At 37.6% G+C, this 17,294-nt stretch overlaps 1 protein-coding gene across 1 annotated transcript in view; it reads left to right on the plus strand.

Moving 5' to 3' along the window:
* Positions 1-1,737: 1,737 nt before the first annotated feature.
* The window catches only part of MDN1 (midasin AAA ATPase 1), a 140,584-nt gene continuing 125,027 nt past the window's right edge, over positions 1,738-17,294 (plus strand). The window contains exons 1-2 of the mRNA XM_011367395.2: positions 1,738-2,024; positions 10,599-10,825. Of these exons, the coding sequence (XP_011365697.1) occupies positions 1,923-2,024; positions 10,599-10,825 (329 nt within the window). The 5' untranslated portion in view covers positions 1,738-1,922. The remainder of the gene's footprint in view (positions 2,025-10,598; positions 10,826-17,294) is intronic.

A 17,294-nucleotide genomic window follows, 5' to 3' on the forward strand; every position in this document is an offset into this window, starting at 1 on the left:
CATCAGATGGTGCATCAGTTTCTAAAAAATATGTACTTCTATAATTTGCCCAAGTGATTTGAGTAAATTGCTTTTGGTCTTCTCAGTCATCTAAATACTTGGAAGGATTGAACATTTATTAAATGCCTATCACGTATGAGACCCAGTATGTTAGTGCTGTGTGAGATACAGGTATGATAAGGTACTTCCTGTGTTCTAGGAGTTTTTTTTAACTGTGGGAGACAGACACAGAATCAGAATTTTCAGAGAAAACCCAAGGCCTAAGAAGGTTAAGTTGCTTAACTTAGGTCACACAACTAGTGTGCTTTTCCCATTAACATTTTTCTTTCTGTATTAAATCTCTCATTTTCTAGATCCCATGTCTTCCTCTTTCTTGGTTTACACATTCATATAGAGGAGCACCTCTTTCAACAGATTCCTGAGTAAGGGTGTGTAGGGAGGAAAAATAATTTTCCCTCTACCCTTCTAAGTTCGTGGTTGAGGTCCCTGTAATAAAAGATTAACAAGAGAAAAACAAGTTTATTAACATGCATACTTCATATATACATAGGAGATACCCAGGAAAGAAATGAATGAATCCCCGTGTGTGGATCATTTCATCTATTGTTCTAAGTCCTAAGGGAACCCTCTCAATCTTCTTGGAATTTTTAAAATATTACTTATTTGGAAATGTTTTCTGCCCCACATTCACAGTTCACTCGTTCTAGAAGTTCTGCACTTCAGTTTGGGTTCCCTCAGAAGCAAACATTCAAACCCTAGAAAAAATTCAAATACATTTTCAAAAGGTTGGATCATAATACCCTTATGCACTTGCTGTTGATCTGCCCATGTCAGTACAAAAATACCTACCCTCTTTAAGAACACTTTTTGGAGATACAATTAACACAAAGTGCACAAATCTTATTGGTTTATTTTTATCCGCCAGAGTAACCGCTACTCAGAAAAAGATAATGAAATATTTCCATCATCCTAGGTTTCCTCAGGCCCCTTGGCAGTCAGTTCTCCCAAAGGCAACCATGAGCCTAACTTTATCATTATTTTGGCTTATTTTGGGGCTTCCCATAAGCACACTTTTAATTTTATGTACTATTCTACTCCACTCTTTTTAACAACTTAAGAATATTCTAAATGTGTATATACTTTATTTAAATATTCCCCAACTGAACACATTCTAGTATTTATGTTAAGAAATGAATCTCGGAAGCTAAGCAGGGTCGGGCCTAGTTAGTACTTGGATTGAAGACCAACTAGGAAGACCAGGCGCTGTAGGCAGAAAAAATAAAAAAAAGGGATTTTAAGATGACAAGGTCCCTGCAATCTGTGAGGTCAACCAAGGGTTGCCTCGCCTAAAAAATTTAAAAAAAAGAAAGAAATGATGCAAAGCTCATGTTAGTCATACCCTTGTGTACCAATCTCCATAGGCTAGAGGTCTAGAATTGCTGGGTCCAGGATGGACGAATCCGATTCTCTTTCATATCTGATCTTTTTGCGTGTTGAGGCCTAGGGAGGCACAGCAGGCTGAAAATTACACACCTCTAAGGGCTGCCTCGCTTCTCACTTGGTAGAATCTTCTGTCTCGTCTAGTCCCGCGTAGCCTCCCATCACTGCGGGAACTGGACCCGACTCCAGTACTCAACTTCGGCTTCCATTCGCCTGCACCAACTGGCGCAAAAACGACTCTTGGCGCTTGCGCTGCCGAGGGGGCGGGGCCGTGGCTGTGGTGTCGCGGACTGATGACGCAGAGCTCCGCGTGCTCCCCCACGTGTGCTGCCGTTCTCCGGGTACTTGCGGAGCTGCGCCCGCCACTCTTCCTGGAGGGGCGTAGTTGGTGGCACCTCGGACTCCGGAACCTCGGCTGCTACAGGGCTCTGAGCGTGAAGCAGGGAGCGTTGGTGGCCGCCGGGGGCAGAGGATCAGCGGTCATGGAGCACCTTTTGCTGGAGGTAGCGGCCACGCCGCTGCGGTTAATCGCTGCCAAGAGCGAGAAGAGCCGCAGCGAGCTGGGCAGGTTCTTGGCCAAGCAGGTAAGAACCGGAGCGCGAGGGAAAATGCTCCGCGGACCCGGCCGCCCTCTTCGCGCGTGTCTCGCGGCCCTGCTCAGTACGCGCTGCTTTAAGGAGAGAGAGAAGCGGTGTCTCGTCACTCTGGCCCCCTCCTGGGGGCTGGCCCATGGCAGAGACGTCCGCGCGTGTTTGAAGAGGTTGAAAAGAGCCTTTTGTTTTTTATTTTTGGGAACCTTCCTTTCTCCACTGACTTATCCTCCTGCAGCGCTCTGGCCCCGTCTGGTAGATAAATGTAGTTTATTTTTCTGTAATTGAAGTGGCTTGTCAGCCCTTTTGCCATGAGTTTTACTTAAGTGTCCTGGGTCTAGCCACCCCTGTTTGGGTGAATGTTTTTCTTTTTGCCTCGTTCCTTCTCGGCGCATTGACAAGTATTGATTGCTTTCCTGCTGTGCCTAAGGCACAGTGTGGTTCTGTGAGGTGACAAATCCGTTATGGTCTCTGCCCCCAGGGAATTTAACATCTATTTTTGGAGATAGTTCTTAACAAAACAACGGAAAGACTCAAGACAGTGCTAACTGCATGGTACTAACCATAGGAATTATAAGGTAAATTAGAGGTTTCTACGAAGTGGGTCTTTGGCCTTTTAAGAGTCTTTTCTCGTTGCCTTCCCCCACCCCCCGTCTGAGTTAAGGACTCTTATCACACGTTTTTTCACTTTGCATTTTAATTCATTTTATGTTTCACCACCCCCAGTATCTGTGAGCTGCTTCAGAATAGATTTTATTTTTCCTTTCTCCAGTAATAATTGGAATAAGTGTCTAGAACTTATTCGGTCACAAATGCATTGTCTAACATTGCTTAAAAAGTAACAGGTGGTATTTTGGGTCTGGAACTACAGGGAACTAACATGAAGAGCCTTATCTCTTGGTGACAAAAAATTGAAGGTGTGAAGCAAAGAGGAAGGAGGAGTGGAAAATATCCTTGGGGTTTCTGGCTCTTGAGCCCTCAGTGAAGGGAATCACTACACAAATAGGGAGATCTACAAAGAAAACTATTTTTAGTGGGCTAGAGTAAGGAAAGAGAATCACGAGCTTGTGATAGGCTCCTGAATTATGTATTGTTGCTAGAGTTATTTTTCAGTAAATGAGCTTTAGAATTTAGAGCACAGGTTCTGAATCTAGGGATCATGGACCAGCAACAAGGAGTTTATGATTCCACACCATTGTAACTGGATGCAAAATTGGTGTTTATGTATTGGAAAGTAGGGTGGGGAAATAGTTTGTAGCCTTTATTAGATAAGGTTTTAGAGAATCTGACATACTGTAATGTGAGGATCACTCATGTAGATTCTGAGACGTATAGTAATGCTACTGGACTCATAAGCTACTAGAAAGTTCAGTCGAATTAAGGTGATTGGGACCTCTTTGCTTCTTAATTTTCTTTGTCTCAGATCATTAAATTCTATCCTATCTCAGAGATGTCTTTCAGTTCCTTCCTATTTTCAGTAATAATTTCAAGCCTTTCAGAGAAGAGTTGATTGCGTTGCTATTTTATTTTTCTCCAATTTTTGGAAACACTGATTTTTATTGGAAAGTAAAGAGTTTTGAAACATCGATTCTCATTTGAGTTTGGAATCTGAATTAAGAATTTTTTAGAATTGCGCTTCCTTCTATGTTCTTTATCTCAGCTGGTGACCCCACCGTCTCTATCCAGTTATGTATTATGGAAGTGGTTTCCAGCCTTTTTGGCACCAGGGACTGGTGCTCCTATGAGAGTCTAATGCCTGATGATTTGAATTGAAGCTGAGGCGGTGTAGCTCTGGGGAGCAGCTGCAATTACCGAAAAAGCTTTACTCGCTTGCCTGCCGCTCACCTCCTGCTGTGTGACCTGGTTCAGGGTCCTCAACTCTTTTTACTCTTTTTCCTTCACATATAGCCAAGTCCTCCTGATTTTACTTTCTCAGTATTGAATTTATTCCTTCCTTTTCATTTCTACGACCACTAACCCACAATTCTGACTCTAATTCCAGTGTGTGGTTTTTCCAATACACCAAGCAGTGCTCGGACATCAGCTGTATGTCCTACCATTTAACTCACTTCTGACCCTTTCTAGCATCAGATCCTGCAGGTTAAGGGCTCAGTCCTGCAAGACTGCGCTTTCACCCCAACTTCAGATGCTGATTGCAAGACCTGGTTGTCACCTGTGCTTCTGATTGCCTGTGGATTTGAGGTCTCAACTGCCCCCTCCTTGGCTTGGATTAATTTGCCAGAGCAGCTCACAGAACTCAGAGAAACATTTTACTTACTAAATCACTGGTTTATTATAAAAATATATATATAATTCAGGAACTGCCAGATGGAGGAGAAGCACAGGGCAAGGTTTGTGGGAAGGGGTTTGGAGCTTCCATGGTCTTTGTGCCTCTCTCTTCACCTCTCCACGTGCCCACCAACCTAGAAGTTCTCTGAACCATGTCCTTTTAGGATTTTATGGAGACTTTGTTACATAGGCATGGTTGAGTAAATCTTAGGCTGTTGGTAATTTAACTCAGTCTAATTAACCTCATTAACATAACAAGACACTGTCATTTATTGATTCCATCACAGGAAATTCCAAGGGTTTTAGGAGCTCTGTGCCTGAGATGGGGTCAAAGACCAAATATAAATCACAATATTACACATCCTTATTTTCTGAAACTGAATTATGGCCAAAAATCCATTCTCTTTTACTTAGTTGCTTTTGGGGCCTTTGGGGACAAGTTACTTAACTCTCCTAGGTCTCAGTTTCTTGATATGTTGCACATGGTAGCTGCTAAATAATTACAGGGAATAGTTAAAAGCAGGGACTCTGAAACCAGATTCTGTGACATTGATTCCTGGTTCTGCTGCTAGCTTTGTGACCTTAATTCTTTTTTTATTTTTCAGTTTTCTTATCTGTAAAATGGGATAATATTACCTACTTTATAGATTGCTGTGAGGATTAGATGCCTGGAGTATAGTAAGTGCTATCTATAAAAATGGTTGCTATTGTTATTGCTATAAATAAAAGTGTTGTGAGAGATCTAGATATAATGCATGTGAGAAGCTTAAAACATGCCTGACACATAGTAACTAATTGGTACATGTGAGCTATAATAATACTTTTTAAAAACAGCTTTATTGTGATATAACTCACATGCCATATCATTCATCCATTTACATTATAATTACATGGTTTTTGCTGTGTTCACAGATATGTGCAGTTGTCACTATAGTCCATTTAGAACATTTTTATTACTTCAAAAGGAAGCCCCCACACCTTTTAGCTATCATCCTGCATTACTGTGCTCTCCCTCCTCCCCTAGGCAACCATTAACTTACTTTTTTCCTTTATAGATTCCCTATTCTGGTTATTTAGTATATTTATCATTAATAAAATAAATCTGAATCTTTCACCATTTTGCATTAAAGTTCTCTATTGTCTCCTGAATCAAAATCAAAATCCAAGCTTTCTAATATGATATATGATGTGCTGTTTTAGTTTTTAATTTTTTTTCTTTTCCGTCTACCTTATTTCCATTTTGTTTGAAGTGTTGTTGTTGTTTAGTTTTTTTAATCCAGCCCAGTTGTTCTCAACTAGGGGCAATTTTGAAGACATTTTTAGTTGTCACAACTGGTGGTGGGAGTGCTACTTTCTCTAGTGCATAGAGGCAAGGGAGGCTAAACATCTTAATACATAGAATAGCCCCAGTGACAAATGTCAGTAGTATAAAATTAAAGAAAAGTCTAAATATGTGTATAACTCTAGTAACTATCAAAATACATGAATCAAAAATTGTCAGAAAAGGAAAAATTGGAAAATTCATACCTATAGTTGGAGATTTTAACACACTGTCTTCAGTAATTGATAAAACAAATATAAAAAAATCAGTAAGGATATAGAGGATCTGAACACCACTGTCAACAGATCTGACCTAGTTAACATTTATGGAGTACTGTGCCCAGTAACTGCAGAATACATGTTCTGAACATCTGGAACATTCACCAAGGTAGATCATATGTATGCAGGGTCGTTAAACAAGTCTCAGCAAATTTAGGATAATCGAAATTATGCAAGTTATATTTAATGATCCCAGTGGAATTAACTTTGAGAAAAAAGCCCAAAACATATTGGAACAATCCCTAAATGTTAGAAATTAAATAACAATTAAAAAACTGATGGTTAAAGACAAAAATCACTGGGAGAATCAGAAAATATTTCAAACTGAATGATAATTTAAGCAATTTGTGAGATGCAGCTAAAACAGCATTTAGAAGGAAATTTATAACATTAAATTCTTATATTAGGAAATTGTGCTAATTTTTAAGCTTCTGTTTAAGAAATTAGAAAAAGAAGAGTAAATTAAATCCCAAAGGGAGAAGATAAAGAGTGGAAATTAATGAAATAGAAAATGGACAAATTAATGAAATAGAAAATGGAGCAATCCAGTGAAACCAGAAGTTGATTCTTTGAAAAGACTGATCAAGAATAAAAGGGAAAAATTCAAAGTGATAGCAATGAAAGAAGGCCACCATTATAGATTCTAAAAAGAATAAAAAGGTAAATGACTAATATGAACAATTTTATGCCACTAAATTAGACAATTTAGAAGAAAGGAACATTTGAAGGTTACAAAATACCAAAGTCCACTCAAGAAATAGACAAAAACAAGGTAGAAATAGAACAAAAGCAAGCTAGAACTAGAACAAAACTTCCTCAGGCTGATACAGAGCACCTACAAAAACCTAGCTAGCATCATAGTTAATATGTGAACAGTCCAATTTAAATGTGTGTAAAAGACTTGAAAAAACATATCACAAAAGAAGATAAATAAATGGCCATTAAACACTTGAAAAAATTCCAGACATCTTTGGTCCTCAGAGAAATGCAAATAAAAGCAAATCCATTTCACCTCTACTGGAATGGCTAAAATTAAGACTGACAATAATTTGTTTTGAAGATATGTAGCAACTATAGCTCTCAGACATTGCTAGTGGCCTGTAAACTGGTACAACTACTGTAGAAAACAGTTTTTATTTTATTTTTATTAAAATTATTGGAGTGACTGACTAATAAAATCATTTAGGTTTCAAATGTACAATTCAATAATATGTCATATATATATTGCATTTGTGTGTTCACCACTCAAAGTTGGATTTCCTTCTGTCACTATATATTTGACCCCTTTTTATCCCTACCTCCCCTCCCCCTTCCTTAGTGGTAACCACTAATCCACTGTCTGTGTCCATGAGTCTCTCTTTGTCACCTTTGTTGCTTTCAGTTTTATATTCCACATGTGAGTGAAATCATATGGTTCTCAACTTTTTCTCTTATTTTGCTTAGCATGATAATCTTAAGATCCATCCATGTCTCAAATGGCAGTATTTCATCTTGGCTGAGTAATATTCCATTGTGTATGTATACCACATCTTCTTTATCCAGTTATTTATCAAAGGACACTTCGGTTGTTTCCATGTCTTGGTCACTTGAATAATGCTGCTGTGAACATTGGGATACCCATATCTTTACAGATAAATGTTTTCAAGTTTTTTGGGCAAATACCCAGAAGAGGGATTGCTGTGTCATATGGTAATTCTCTTCTTAGTTTTTCGAGGAACCTCTCTACTGTTTTTAATAGTGGATGTACCAATTTACATTCCCACCAGCATATGAGGGTTCCTTTTTCCCCACAACCTCTCCAACGCTTGTTATTACTTGTCCTGTTGATGACAGCCATTCTAACACGTATGAGGAGAGATCTCATTGTGGTTTTGTTTTGTATTTCCCTAATAGTGAAATTGATCATCTTTTCATATGTCTGTTGGCCATTTGTATGTCTTCTAGGGGGAAAGTGTCTGTTTAGGTCCTTTGCCCATTTTTTAATTTGATTGTTTATTTTTTTATTGTTGAGTTGTATGAGTTCTTTGTATATTTTGGACATTAGGCCCTTATTGGAGGCATCGTTTGTAAATATCTTCTCTCATTCAGATGGTTATCCCTTTTCCTCTTGGTTTCTTTTGTTGTGCAGAAGCTTTTTAGTTTGATATAGTCCTAATTTATTTTTGCTTTTACTTTTCTTAGCTTTGAGGTCAAATTCTGAAATCCTCTCTAAATCCAAGGTTCATGAGTTTTTTACCTATGTTTTCTCCTATGCAATTTATTGTTTCAGGTCTTATATTCAGGTCTTTAATCCATTTTGAGTTAATTTTGGTGTATAGTGACAGATAGCAGTTTAGTTTTATTCTTTTGCATGTGGCTTTCCAATTTTCCCAGCACTGTTTATTAAAGAGACCTTTTTTCCTCCATTGTATGTTTTTGGCTCCTTTGTCAAAAATTATTTGCCCACGTATATGGGGGTTTATTTCTGGACTCTCAGTTCTGTTCCTTTGGTCTGTGTCTGTTTTCTGCCAGTACCATGCTATTTTGATTATTGTTGCTTTGTAGTGTAATTTGAAGTCAAACAGAGTGATACCTCCAGCCTTGTTTTTTTTCCCCCCTAAGGATTGCTTTGGCTATTTGAGGTCTTTTGTACTTCCATACAAATCTGATGATTTGTTCTAGTTCTTTAAAAAATGCTTATGGGATTTTGATGGGAATTGCATTAAAGAGTTTTTTTTTTTTTTAAACATTGAACAATTTCTTTAAAAATGTTTAAATTAAAATTTATTATCAAGTGAAGCATACAGTTACCCTAGGACCCAGCATTTTACACTTAGGTAATGAAGAAGATTAAGAGTAATGAATACATGTTCATAAATCTCTTGTACATAAATGTTCATGGTAGTAGGTTTATAGATGATAGCTGGAAGCAGTGAAAATATCCATCATTGTGTAAATGAATAAACAAATTGGTATATTCATTCAGTGAAAAACTAGTCAGTAATGAGGTGGAATAAGTTACTGAAGCAGATAACTACATGAATGATTGTCAGAAGCATTGTACTGAGCAGAAGAAGCTAGACAGAAAAGAGTACATACTGTATGATTTAATTTTATAAAGTTCTAGAATAAGCAAATCTACTCTGGTTATCAAATCAAATCGTTGGTTGCCTAGAGTGAGGGGTTGATTGCAAAGGAACATTGGGGAACTTGGGGTTTGATACTTTAATTAGGGTAGTGGGTAGTGGTTACATGGTGTGTACACATGTCAAAACTCATCCAAATATAAATGGGCATATTTCATTATATGTAAGTTATATCTCAATAAAGTTGACTTTTAAAAAGTTAAATATTTTCTCTAAAAACAGTTTTCTAGATTACCTTTTGAAGAAAAAGTCCATTAAAAATGTTGTCTTTGGGGGTTTTTCCCTAGCCTACAAGTGCCCATTTGTATAACATGTCTAGGACATTTATTTTGTGGATGACGTGTTTTTTTTCCTTCACAATGTAACCACTTACCGAATTACTTTTATTTTTTATATTTTAAAAAGATGCCTTTAGAGGGCTTAATGATAGACACATTCAGCAGTTGAAAATTCATGCCCCTGTGTATCATGACCAAATCTGTTAAATTTTCTTGCCTCCATTTTTGTGAAATCCTTTGGGTGGTGCCCTATAAACAGCAGAACTAATATTGATAGAAATTGCTTCAAGATAACATCCTTCCCCTATCAGTGCTTTATTCAGAATTAGATGTTTTTATGAGAGAATGCCCTGTAATTTGGGAAACTTTGTAAGAGCTCTGGTGTACGGTGGCCTCTTCTTTTCAGAGTGATTACTTTGGGAAAAAATGTAATGTTTTTGCATATGGTAGTTAGGTTATGTTCAAGCTGCACTCTTATAGATAACTATTTGATGTGAAACTCCTTAGGCTAAATTTGTAGCATTGGACATGCTGGGTCAGAGGATATGCTCCTTAGGGAATTTAAACCTGCTGTCATATTGTCCAGCAGCAGGGGTTATACAGACCTGCATATAACACTAGCAGTATGAGACCTTTTACACTTCAATTTTCCCTGTTATGCTTATGGACAGTCTAAGCCCAATGGACAGTCTGAGCCTAGGCACTAGAATTTTGTGATCTATTTCATCTTGCATATCAAAGTTTAGTTGTGTATTCTGCATCTCTTTTATTTATTTGTGGTTGAACCCTTTATAGGGATATCCTCACTCATTTCCAGGAATGGATTTATCTCCTTTCCTCAAGAGAGTGGGCAGTTTTGCATACTTACTGGAGTTTTTTATTTTGTTTTATTTTTCATTTAATTCCTATATTTTCCTTCAAGAACAAAGGAGCTGGGGGAAACGCTGGATTCTCTGGAGAGTGTTGAGACCCCGAAACATACATTATTTTTCAGAGAAGCTATGTAGCATTTTACATGGAATCGAGGTATCAGTCTTTACCTCAAACCCCAGTGACTTGACACTTATTTGTAACAGCCTTTACATTAAGTTAACTCTAATCCTCTATTGCAAAAAAAAAAAAACTTACTTTTTTTTTTTTAAATAAAACACTGTGTTTTATAAGATAAACTCACTTATGAAGTTTGGAAATTGGATATTTTGATTCCAAGACAGAGCTCTTTGCAGCAGTGCAAATGAATATTACTTACATGGGTCTTTTGTTTGGCTTTCTCTCAGGTGTGGACACCTCAAGATCGCCAGTGTATCCTGAGTACCTTAGCACAGTTACTTCTGGATAAGGACTATACTATGCTGGTTAGTCGCCAGCTGCGTCCTATCTTGTTGGATTTGCTGGAAAGGAACGCTGAAGCCATTAAAGCGGGAGGCCAAGTAAACCACGATCTGCATGAACGGCTGTGTGTGTCAATGAGCAGACTCATCAGTAACCATCCTGATGTCCTCCCGTGAGTGACAGTTTTATTCTTCACTTTTCTCTTTGTGGTGATAGAACCTGCTCTCTCCTGGGAAGTAAAGAGGCGTCTAAGCTGAGAAGAATGGAAGAAGGGAAATACAGAAAGAAAAGAGATAAGTGGTGCTCTTTTATAAAAATAGTCACAGCAGAATCTATTTATCTAGCTCAGTTCAGTGACCATTTGCTAGGTTTTTTAAGTTTTGCCATTAAGACAGGTGTGGAAAAATGGCCAAGATATGTCCCTTGTCCTCAAGGATTACGTTATCTGTCAAGACATACATATAAGGCAGATTTATATGAGTTTTAGCTGAGGCTCTTACAGCATCCACTTCAGGTGGATCACATTTGTTGCTTGCTGGAGTAGCTAAAGGGAGTGTGTTGGAAGAGCTCTAGTATCCTTTTTAGCTTTCTGTAAGTCTGTCCAAATCAGTATGATAAGAAGTTGTGTAGCTAGATTCTAATGTATTTCTGTTTCGACCCTCTCTGTTTCTAGCCTGGGCCAGTTTATACTTCAGGCAACCTGGTGATTCCCGTTTCTAGGAAGTCACCATATTGATGGCAAACTCAGTGCAGATACATGATCTGCATAACACACTACAGCCCAGAACTCCTAGGCTCAAACAAGTCTCCTGCCTCAGGCTCTGAATTAGCTGGGGCTACAGACATGTGCCACTCTACCTGTTTTCTCTTTTAAATTGATAGCAAAATATGGTTTGTATGAAATAGCCAAAAGAGGCAGGAAAATGAGTATCAGGGGTTTTTTAATTGAGAAGATAAAGAACTTTAAACACGAATAATGTTATTCGTTGTACTAATAGGAACATCTCTTGTATTCATCTCTTACTAGTCTTCATCAACACAGTCAATACACTTGGCTTTCTTGGAAGTATGATCGCCAACGTGGTCCTTAAATAAGGAAATAAGAAGTGAAGGCTTGGTAGAAAATTGTAATTTGTATGAGCTTTTCTAAAAGGGGAGGAAAAAAGAGGAGCCCAGTTTAATGGAACTAGAAGATACACAAAGCAAAGATCACCATCATATGTGGTAATCAGGAACATATGCTGTGGGTTGATTGAGGATTGAGATTGTAGCCTCACTCAGTGCTTTAATCATTTAGGTGTACTTGACTGTGGTACTATTTTACAAGTCTGGTGACTGTCTTGTACTTACTTTGTAGGATTAACATGTGAGTAACTTGAACCCTCACTTCTCTTAAGCCTTTATGGTAGAGTGCTTCTGGATTGTGTTTGAGAATCATTAAAATGATGGATTATTTACATTTGGTCTCCCATCAGCATAAAATTTTGTTATATGAATGTGAATCATGCTCCTTTTTCTCCTTTTCATTTTTTCAAGGCAGTATATTTTATTTTACATTTTATTTATGCCTCCACCTTATTTCAAAATGATATAATGCATCTTACAAAGGTGCCCGCGATAGAGTAACTTAAAAACAAGACAAAAAAAAGCCATGTATAGATGAGTCAATGCCTAATGTAAAATCAAGTATAGATAATGATGTGGAATGGTATTTTGATTTTTAGTTTTAATAAATGTGGCTGATTAATTTGCGTGTGCCCTAAATTTCCTCCGTAGATGAGATATAATGTATTAGGAATATACTTAATATATTTAGATTGCATTGCAGTTATTCATTTAAAAGATAAATATAGAAGTCCTCTCTTTTAAGCTGTAGGCCACATCACGGGGATTAGAAAGTCAATATAATGGGTTCTTGTACTTGGAAACATTTGGATACAATATGTTAATAGAAGTGTCAGCCAAACATTTAAGAAGATCAAGGAAAATCGTTAAAGAAAAATGAGCATGTTATTGTCGTAGAAATTAGGTTTTTGTACTATGACAGATTGTGGAGGAAGAATGAAGAGAAATGGGATGGGGATTAAAGTCCAGAAAAAAAGACTGGAGAAGAGGGACCCAGGCAAGCTCCCTAGGGTCCTTATGACATTCATTTCTGGGTTCATACCTCTTTCTGAGTCCCAGCTGCCTACCTATATGGAGTTTCTATGAGGTATGACGATAGTCTTAACAAGACATATCTTTTTTTCCTTGCTTATGCCAGTTATTTATTACTGTCACCTTCTCCCCCTCTTTGTTGAGATATAATTGACATATGACTGTAAGTTTAAAGTACACAATCTGGCAGTTTGATTGAGATATATATTGTGAAATGTTTACCACAATAAGGTTATTTAACAAATCCTTTACCTCACATAATTATCATTTTGTTGCTGTTATTTTTTGTTCATTGCTTTTTTTGCATCTAGAGTCCTTGAACACATTTTTTACCCTTTGGCAAATTCTTTGTCAGGACTCTGTGAGAACACTCTGATCTGTTGATGCTTTCTCTATTCTGATATATTAGTTCATTAGGTTTCAAAGTTCTATTTTTAAAAAGTCATCTAGTTTTCCTAACTTGCCATTTCTTAACCTCGACTAAAGCTTATGTTCCCAAATTTCTTCCTCTGTAGCTTTGTAGATAGTTTCAGATGGTTAATATACTGCATTATGAGGTGATTTCCCCCCGTAGTGTTCTCTCGAGAGTGTAACCTTATTTTTAAATTCTGATCATACCTTAGTTTTATATTTTGTTTCTTTTAGTTCTTCACTTTTTCTTTTAGTTTGTTTCTCCTTTCTCTCTTGGTTCTCCCCTCTCCCTGGTCCTTGCCAAGTCCCTCTCACATACATTCCTCTCAACCATGGCATGCAAATTTTGTGGAAGATGCCTTTAATTAGTAATGAGGACTACCACAACAAGTGCTCTGGGATATTACAGACATTGTCTCCAACAATCAGAGATTAGGTGTTATTCCCATTTTACAGATTAAGAGATTGAAGTTCAGAGATGTTAAATAACTTGCCCCAGGTCCCCTTGCTAGAAAGTGGCGGAGTTGGAATTCAGTCCTAAGTTGGCTGCCTCCAAAGCCCATGTATCTTTTTCTACTTTGCAGTATTGCCTACTCATCCTTTCTTGAGCCATTCAAGTATTTGTTAACTGACTTACAGAATTTTAGCTAATGATTATAATCCCAGGAGGGAAAGAATAATTACCTACGTTCATTTGGATTGTATTGGGTTAATTTCTTGGCTTCAGTTTTACATTTGCTGCCAGTTTGTCCTGGGCATGTGGATCCACATCTATGGTATCTATCTTTGATTGGAAAGAGTAGTAATGGATGGACCCAGTTACAGTCTTTCGTGAACAATAGCAGATAGAATGCTATGATAGAGCATGTTCCCTGTGTAAGGTGATATATGTACATGGACAGTCAATCATGTTAAAATCATGCTGGCATAGAGCAGAATAAGGGACCAAAGAAATATTTATGCTTTTATACACCTGTCTTAAAACTGTATTCAGAAATACTATAAAGGTAATATCTTGAATTTAATTTTAGACTTTTCTCCCCCTCCAAGAAGTATTTACTTATTCTGACAGCATTCTTGTGAGGAAAATAACTTCCTCTTTTCTTCTTTTAATTACAAAAGTAACATAATTGTAAAAAGCAAAAGGCCTTTTTGACCCTGAAATCCTACTCTCTAGAGATAACTAGTGTTAATAGTTTGGTATGTTTCCTCCTGTCTCTCTACTTTTTTTCATTCTTGCACCCAGCCTAAAGTGGCACAATAATGTGTTTATATTCACACATTTTTTAAACAGCTTTATTGAGATATAGTTCATATACTACATAAGTGTATAATGCAGTGTTTTCTAGTAAAGTGAACATTTTCTAATAAAGTAAATTTTTAACTTGCAATTTTTTTAAAATTTAGTCACATAGGGATATCTTTACATGTCAATAAATAAAATTTTAATAATTGCATAGTATTCTAATCCCTTCATTGGGCAATGAGGTGGTTTTTGAATTTTTGATGTATAATGTGACATTGAACATCCTTGGGCATGAAAATTTGTAGTTCGCAGTGGGAATTAGGAATGTGGATTTCTACACTGAATGGTAGTATTTTAGTAATAATATATACTTATATAGGACTTTATAGTGTTTAAGTACATAGATAGACATTATCTTTTAATCTTTATGCTGTGACATACTCAGGGACTATTAGTCCCATTTTAAATCTTTAGAAAGGTTAATTAAGTTATTTTCAGTGTCAGAGCCAGAACTGGACCCCAGGTCTTACTTCTAAATATTGGATGAAGTGACAAGTTGCCCGAGTGAGTGGCTCATCCGAGATTTTTAACTAGGTTGTGTTCCTTGTTGCATTTTAGACTGTACAACTTTCTCTTACTCCAGGAAAGAGACCCTTTCCCTCAGACTCTGGATATTTTCTAAGGAAAAATCTAATGTTTTTGTTTGACTAAAAATGCTTTATTGGTCCATCCATCATTACTTAGATCAGAATTTTAGAGCACTCCTTGAAAATGATGGGCCTCTAGATAAAAGAATGCTATAGTCAAATAAGTTTGGGAGGGAATATTGACCAGTCCCTGTTTTGTATACTTAACAGTGGACTGCAGTTCTCTCCCTCCACCTGCCTCACAGGCTTAGGACCATTGCTAATGCACACTGCTCATTTTCCCCTGCCCTCTTCAAAGATCCCTTGGTTACTGCTTATCTGCCTACATATTTGTATGTTACTGCCTGCTGGTTCCACTTGTGCTGCCAACACCTGCCCATGAGCTAGCGGAATTCATACCAGCCTCCCATACCACAGCTGCCAGGTCTGTCTTCTAAGCCACAGCTGAATCTTGCAAGACCCATTTGTCCAATCTCCTTCAGAATATCTGGAGTGTTAAATTTACCAAGTCTCTATTCCAGTTTGCTTGTTGAAGTCCAAGCCTTCTCACCTATCTCCTGAATTCTTATCCTTGTATCCTCTCACCCAGCTGATGTCCAGGCATCTTCTCTCATCCAAACCCTTTCCCTCTGCTTTCTGTCTGCTCCATAGCCTGCACACTCCCTTATATACTTAGCCTCTTCTCTGAATGTTCTCTTTGCCTTTTTACCTTCACCGATTTGTGGTGGTCTTAAGGGTACTATATCCCTTTTGGTACTCAGGTGGTGGCTCTTTAATCTCACCCTCCATATCCTTCAGGATCAATATGTCTGGTTAGTGTCCTTTTTTTCTTTGAAGTTTTTTGGACGTTTCCCTATTCTTTATGATCCTTATCTTTATGACACCTGCTATCTTCTTTATTTCTACTGCTTTTTGTGATCACTGACTAACCTAGTTCTCCTTTTTTCTTTCAAGAACTTGGCACCTGGCCCACCATCTTCTCTACCCCAGCTCCTCCTTCACACTTGGAACATCCATACAGTGTGACTCCTCTGTACTTTGACTAGCTAATCTCCAGTGAACTTCTTTTTCATCCCACATAACCTTGCTCACTGCAGTGGTTTCAACCCTGGCCTAGCTTGCATCTGCACCATCACCTTTGAAATTATTGATTCAAATGCCCCATTTCTAGATTACCATCTCCTATCCCACTAGTGCACTTAAGTGCATTTGACACACCGTTCTCTCTCTTTATTGGAACTGCCAATTCTTTCTTCCTATGTGTACCTTCTTGTACATACCTTCTTATACAGTGTGAAATTCTGTTTTCCACATTATGGTTGCCGCCTTTCTATTTATACTCCTTTGTCCATCTATTCGGTGTTCATGCCTACCTAGAAAATTCCAACTCTTAATGAATCCACCTTCTTCATGTCTGCAGTAGAGAAACTGAATCACACATCCGAACCTGCCATTTGAATTCCTGGATTCATATAAGTACTGCGTGCTTACCAATTGCGCCACTGGAGCTCCAAATGCCTTGATTCACAGACACTCTATACTTAGTAGCTTTGTGTCCTTGAGCAAACAACCTAACCACTCTAGACTTATTTCCTTATCTTTGTATCAGGGATAATAACACCTACTATTGACAGCTTCTCTGTTTGTCCCACTTCTGACCTAGATAATGAGAGTGCAGAAAGAGGTGCAAAATATACAAGGCACAGAGGAGTTTGATTTTATTCATTTCCCTCACTCCTGTGGTTTCCTTTCAGTCATTTATGCCAAGAAATACAGTAGGAGAAATAACAAGAATGCGCTACTACATTATTTACTACCAGTACCGATTTGACTGGAATCCACTAAGAATCATCGTGTTTGCAGTACATAAAGTAGGCTTACATTTTTAAAAATGCACACAAACTTTGTTGTGGTAAAAACATAAAATTTACCATCATAACCTTTTAAAGTATGCAGTTTGGTAGTGTTAAACTAAACATATTTACATTGTTGTAAAACATCTTCAGAAGCTTTCATCTTACAGAACTGAAGTTAAGCCTTTTAAACAACTCCTCTTTGCTCCTCTCTAGCCCCTGGTAACCACCATTCTACTTTCCGATTCTATGAATTTGACTATTTTAGATGCCTCATAAACATAGAATCATACAGTATTTGTCCTTTTATGATTGGCTTATTTCATT

The sequence above is a fragment of the Pteropus vampyrus genome, unplaced genomic scaffold (assembly GCF_000151845.1).
Source record: "Pteropus vampyrus isolate Shadow unplaced genomic scaffold, Pvam_2.0 Scaffold133, whole genome shotgun sequence".
Classification (NCBI taxonomy): domain Eukaryota; kingdom Metazoa; phylum Chordata; class Mammalia; order Chiroptera; family Pteropodidae; genus Pteropus; species Pteropus vampyrus.